The following is a 5,912-nucleotide window of genomic DNA, read 5'->3' as shown; positions in this document are numbered from 1 at the left end:
TCACCCTCACATAATTAAATCTGGTTATTAAGTCATTGATAATTTTAAAACATATCTCTTGACTAAAACTTATTTTGAACACCTGATTTAACCTGTGAATTTTCTTTATATTACTAGTTCTTATTAATTCAGGATCAAGATACAAAGCAAAATACCATGGTGAAATTGCGTACTCTTTGGAAAGTTGGCATTTTCAGTCAGTTGCCCAATTTGTAGTTTTTGAGACAATACTACAGAAAGATGTTTCAAGTTTTTCTTTTTTAGAATGGTTATCTCAATACATTATTAAGTTGCTAAGTTAATGCTAATAAAAGACCTTTAACTTTAAAAAAAAGCATACAAAGAGTTAGCAAATACATGACACACTGGGAGAAAATATTTGTGGCATTTAAAACCAACACGGGGCCAGGTGTGATGGCTCATGCCTGTAATCTCAGCACTTTGGGAGGGGGAGACAGGAGGATCACTTGAGCCCAGGAGTTCAAGACCAGCTGAGCAACATAGTGGGACCTCATTTCTACAAAAAATTTTTAAATTAGCTGGGCATAATGGTGTGCACCTATAGTCCCAGCTACTCGGGAGGCTGAGGTAGGAGGATCACTTGAGCCTGGGAATTTCAGGCTGCAGTGAGCCGTGATTGCACCACTGTAACAGCCTGGGTAACACAGTGAAGCTGCTCTGTCTCATAAATACATAAATAAACAAACAAAACCTACAAGGAATTTGCATTAGAATATACAAAGAACTCAAAATCAACAGGGCCAGAAAACCAATAGAAAAATGGCAAAGGATATAAATAAGCAGTTCATACCCAAGTGACCAACATATAGAGATAATATCAATCTCACTAATAATCAGAGATACACAAATGAAGCCAATGAGCTACCACCTGACATCAATATGGCAAAACTTTTTATAAAGGCATATCATTCCAAACTGGAGGTGGAAATAAGGAAACAGGAATGCTCAGCTCTACTGGAAGGAGTATAAACTGTGCTTGTGAAACTCATCTATGTCTGTCTTATGATTCTACTTCTGGGTAATGATCCCAAAGAAATTCTCACTCAGTTCCGTAAGAGGACATATTCAAGAATACTCACTGTGGCATTTCTCTACCAGGAAGTCAGAGACACTGTCCACTCCACCTTCTAGTATGTATTCCTCTATTACATAGGCTGGCAAGCTAAAAACTACATTTTCCAGACACCTCTGCAGCTAAGGTTCAGCCAATCATATGCATTCTTATGAGAATGGGAAGGCAGAATTAAGGTGATCTACCACTTCTCCCTTTCTGTGGGCAAGCATTGTTGTGGACCAGTGTGATTTTAGCATACTAGTGTTAGCAAAGGTTACAGTAACAAGGCACTGACAGATGTCAATAGGCAGAGTGCTGGACATGTGTTTTCTGGGGTGGATGGTAGAGGTGTAGTGTGTTTCTGGAACAGCAGCTGCCTCCTGATCAGGGCAGTCTCAGGATAATAGTCAGTGCAGCCACTGCTATTAGAAGAGAGAATCGCTCCCTCAGTGACTTTGAGTCTTTCCTAGATTGTTTCCATCAGCATTCTCTGTGATTCTGTAATGCATCCCTTTCTATTTAAAGTTGATTTTCTCTGCATTTAAACTACAGTTTGATTGATTCCACCAGAATGCAAGAAATTTGTTAATATTCTTCTGTTCTACATTTTGCAAAGTTCACTTGCCATTAAAGTTCCATCTCAATTGTTCATTCTATCAGGCGAGTCTACTCTGTCTGTATCTCACAGTATTTTGCATTTGTATTGTAATTACTTGCTCACCTATCTGTCTTTCTCATTAGAACATGAACTCTTTGAGGCCAGAGATGGAATCTTACTCATTTTTGTAATCCTGGCTTTTAGCATTACAGCCATCTTCCCTCCCAACTAAGTGCCTTTGCATATGCTATACCACCTGCCTGGGAAACCCTCCTACTTCTTTTCATCTAATTAACTCTTACTCATGTTTCTTATTCAACTGGATCATCTTGAGATTGAACTATACTGTTCAGTACAGTATAGTAGCCACTACCATATGTGGCTATTCATATTTTTTATTTTATAATTTTATTTAAATTAGTTTTAAATTAAATTTAAATTTTAAAATCGTTCAAATTGACCAAGGGATTGAAAATAAAAATAAGTAGATAAAAATCAGTCATCAGTCACACTACCCACATTTTATATAAATGACCATGTGGCTACCACATTGGACAACACAGAATACAGAACATTTTTGTCATCACAGAGAGTTCTGTTGGACAGCACTGATCTAAGTACATTAGGGCTCTGTATTTTATACTCCTGCAATATCGTGTGCTGTGCTTACATAGCACTTATCAAACTAAATTATGGATTAATAATATCTGGCTTCTCCATTAAATCTTAGGCCTCATGAAGACAGAAACCATGTCTGTTTTGTTTACCGTTGTATGCTAGTGCCTAAGACAGTACATGACAAATAAATAAACACTAAATAAATATTTGTCAAATGACAAATGAATGAATGAAATTATCTTCTAATAGATATAAACATTCTATTTCTTGCAATTTTGGGTCCAGACTAGAACTATGATTAGTGGGTTTTTATGTAGGGGCAAATACTTTTTTCAAGTTTCAGACCACTTCATGCCCCTTTTTTTTGCTGAGCATTTTATTTCCTTTCCTGAAACCAAGAGGACAACAGTATTTAGCCACTGAAAATTGGGAAACCTCGTACTTTGGTAATACTAAAAGGTTGATGTTCAAAATATCCAAATGTGAAGCACATGATTAAAAAAATACTTTGTATTGTTCTACCTAGTCATGATCAATGTAAACATCTGGGTATCCATCATAACCAAAAAGATATACTTGCAATGAGTGAGAAATACTTCATTTATTTAGACTTATGATCATTACATTTTTGTTTTACATTTTAAGGTAGAAGAGAGGTTTAAAAGTGCAATTTTATTCTTTTATAAATTATGCAATAACATACTTTAAAAAGAATAAACTATAGAAAAGAATAATTAAAATAACTCTTAAATGCATAAAAGTAGAATCAAAATAATCAATTAAAATTGCAGCTATCATGGCTAGTGATGGATTATATGTAGTTTGTTATATCAGAGATATTGGTACTTGGAAATCTTAATAGAGCTTTGAAAAATTAGCAGCATGTATCGTTGCCCTACACTGTCTAGAGCAGAACTCTGACCATATCTATTTTCATTTTCATTGGGATTTAGCTTTAGTTAATACATCCACATCAGCTTTGTCTGCCTCTCCAAGACTTTTTTCATGGCTCTCTACCAAGATATTGTCTTCCTTTTTTCGGGGCCTCTGGGAACCAGCATCTCTGGGAGCTAAAGGAGCTCCAAGGGCAATAAAATTGTGCACATCCTGCAGCTTCTTACGCAGCCATTCTACTCTCTCCATCGAGTTCAGATGTTTTCCCAGGTTATGCATAAGCTGTATTTCACTCACAGATCTCTTCCTGGGAAGAAGAGAAACAGAGAGGGCCACTTCCCATTAGCTCCCCACTTCAAAATGATAAAGTCAACATTAAAAATCCAATTCCCAGGCAAAACAGTACTTACTTAACAGATTTCCCATCTGATTTTGTAAGAAAGCAAATTGCCAACATGACAATCATTACTTTAGCCATGTCTTTTGCAGGTATCATCTTCACTAAAAGGAAAGGCAAAATGGAGGTATTTTAAAATACTTTTAATATTCAAAACTATAGTACACAGAATGCAATACTAACTAATTGGGTTGGTTTTCATGAGAAGCTTTTGGAACCAACCTCTTTATTTTATGGATACACTAGTATACATTATATATACACATAATTTAACTTAGAAATTAGTTTTATGCTCCTAACTATCTTTTGGAGATTTCTTGTGCAAGTTTTAATATATAAATCTTAAGCCACAAGAGGAATGAAAGAGCTTATTTTTGAGAATGCCCCCCCGCACTGCATTTTATGTTGATTATGCCTAAATGCTTATAACTTGCTTGAAAATGGCTAATTTTCTTAATAGTGTAAATTGTTAACACTGTTTATTTACTTAGCAAATCCCTTTCTTAAGTAAACTTCATTTCAGGCATTGTAATAATAACCATAAACACCAAACAAATAGGTGCTAATTTAGAGATTTTCACTAAATTAATGCACATTTCTCCTAGCATTAAAAATAATGTGTCAAAACATTTAAAAATCATCTGATTGATTACTTGTGATATGGATTTTGAGCTTTATCTCTAAATGGAATGCTTGTATTTTATTTATTCAACCTATTTTATTAACAATTATCTTTTAATATAACGTTTGTCTCTTTCTTCGTTTCACATCGATGTAGGATATTCTTGCCTTAATCAGCATTTCAGTACTTGCAAAGGCTGTTATTATAGAAGTGCTTTTCCTTAATGCTCAGTGTACTACATTTTAACATACACATAGAGTAGTTATGTTTTACAGGGAAACTCATCATTTAGAAGTAGCATAGGAAATATAATCTGCTACATTTTTGTTTACTCTACAATATAAAGCTATTGATGGAGCAACATGAAAATTTTCTTTTTCTGTTTATGTTAGAAACAAGCACTGTAGCTGGAGGACAGGAGCACTGGAGTCTAATCTTACTTTGTCATATTCATCTAGTGACCTCAGATATCTCTGCTTTGCTTCCTTGTCTTCACAGGAATATGGGCTTCTTATAAGAATATCATGGAAAAAAGCTGAAAAATTGTTGCAAAACACCCTTAAATTCATGTAATACAATTTCATGAAATTAAGGAGATACAGTTTTCAGAATAGAACTGTCATTTATGTGAAAGGAATAAATATTCACTAGTCAAACTGTGCTTGTCCAACTTTAGTATACAGATTGAGCTCTTTATGAGCCATAAAATAAATAATCTAAATAAGAATACTCTGCAGGAAAAATAGAATATTAACTCCACTTAATACATTTATAGTGATTATTTAAACCAGAACTATTCATTCACCATCAGCCTGTTTTATTTCAAAATTTTGATACCAATACTATTATATTAAAGCATAGCATGCCAAATTTTAATGATTTTTTGCTATAATTTCAGATGAGTTTTTAAAAAGCAAGGTATCTCAGAAGACTTTAATCACAATGTATTTTGTGATTTGAGAGTATTTTAATGGTATTAATTTATTTTGTATGTGACATTTTATATTAAACATAACACTCTTAGCATTTTACCTTGAAGAAATAACATGGTATTTGTAGAAATGGTACACATTAAATAATAACTTGATTATCAAAAATCTCATGAGATTCAGAAGTGAATTTTTAAGATTACTTACCATGCAATGTCTTAGAACAAAATCTTCTTTCAGGTATATTAGGAGCTGATGTTGAGTAAACTAAAGACAACTGATGAATTGGACTGCAGACCCTTAAATGTGACTTTTATATATAGATCTTCTGCTTGCCAAGAGAGGCTCTTTTATTGTTACAGATGATGTCACTCCCAATTCTCTGGATCTCACCTATAGGTTCAAAGCAGCACATACACACACCCACAGGGCGGTGCACACTCTTCTTAAGTTTTGGTTAGTTGGATACTAAAAGGAAAACAGCATTTGGCTTGAAAAGGGGCTTATGCAAAGACTTTTAACAAATACAGAATTATGCCACCTAGAAAAATTCTACCTGGATTAATGAATCTGAATTTAAACTGTGAAAAGACTGATTTCAAAGATATATGATAAAGTCATTATCTTACTTGAAAATAAAATCCAAAAATAAGTATATTTGTTATAACCATACTGTTGGTACAATTTTATGATAATAAATCATAGATGTTATGCTTATTTTACAAGCCATTTTCAACCAATCCATGTCACTTCTGGTCATCTTTCAAAAAGATGTAGCC

General features: G+C 33.9%; 1 protein-coding gene across 1 annotated transcript; it reads right to left on the bottom strand.

Moving 5' to 3' along the window:
• Positions 1 to 2,873: 2,873 nt before the first annotated feature.
• On the bottom strand, positions 2,874 to 5,459 carry LOC105486912 (parathyroid hormone). Its single transcript, XM_011750054.3, has 3 exons — positions 5,341 to 5,459; positions 3,596 to 3,686; positions 2,874 to 3,492 (listed from the first exon to the last, which is right to left on the bottom strand). The coding sequence occupies exons 2-3, from the start codon at positions 3,679 to 3,681 to the stop codon at positions 3,231 to 3,233; spliced, it is 348 nt and encodes a 115-aa protein (XP_011748356.1). The 5' UTR covers positions 3,682 to 3,686; positions 5,341 to 5,459; the 3' UTR covers positions 2,874 to 3,230.
• Between the last annotated feature and the right edge of the window lie 453 nt (positions 5,460 to 5,912).

Source organism: Macaca nemestrina, chromosome 12 (genome assembly GCF_043159975.1).
Source record: "Macaca nemestrina isolate mMacNem1 chromosome 12, mMacNem.hap1, whole genome shotgun sequence".
NCBI classification, from domain to species: domain Eukaryota; kingdom Metazoa; phylum Chordata; class Mammalia; order Primates; family Cercopithecidae; genus Macaca; species Macaca nemestrina.
This window is presented reverse-complemented; position numbering and strand designations above follow the sequence as displayed.

Coding starts and splice junctions, on each gene's coding strand:
- LOC105486912 (XM_011750054.3), bottom strand. CDS start 3,681: ATGATACCTGCAAAAGACATGGCTAAAGTAATGATTGTCATGTTGGCA. Junction 3,493..3,595: donor TCAGATGGGAAATCTGTTAA/GTAAGTACTGTT, acceptor TCTTCTTCCCAG/GAAGAGATCTGTGAGTGAAA.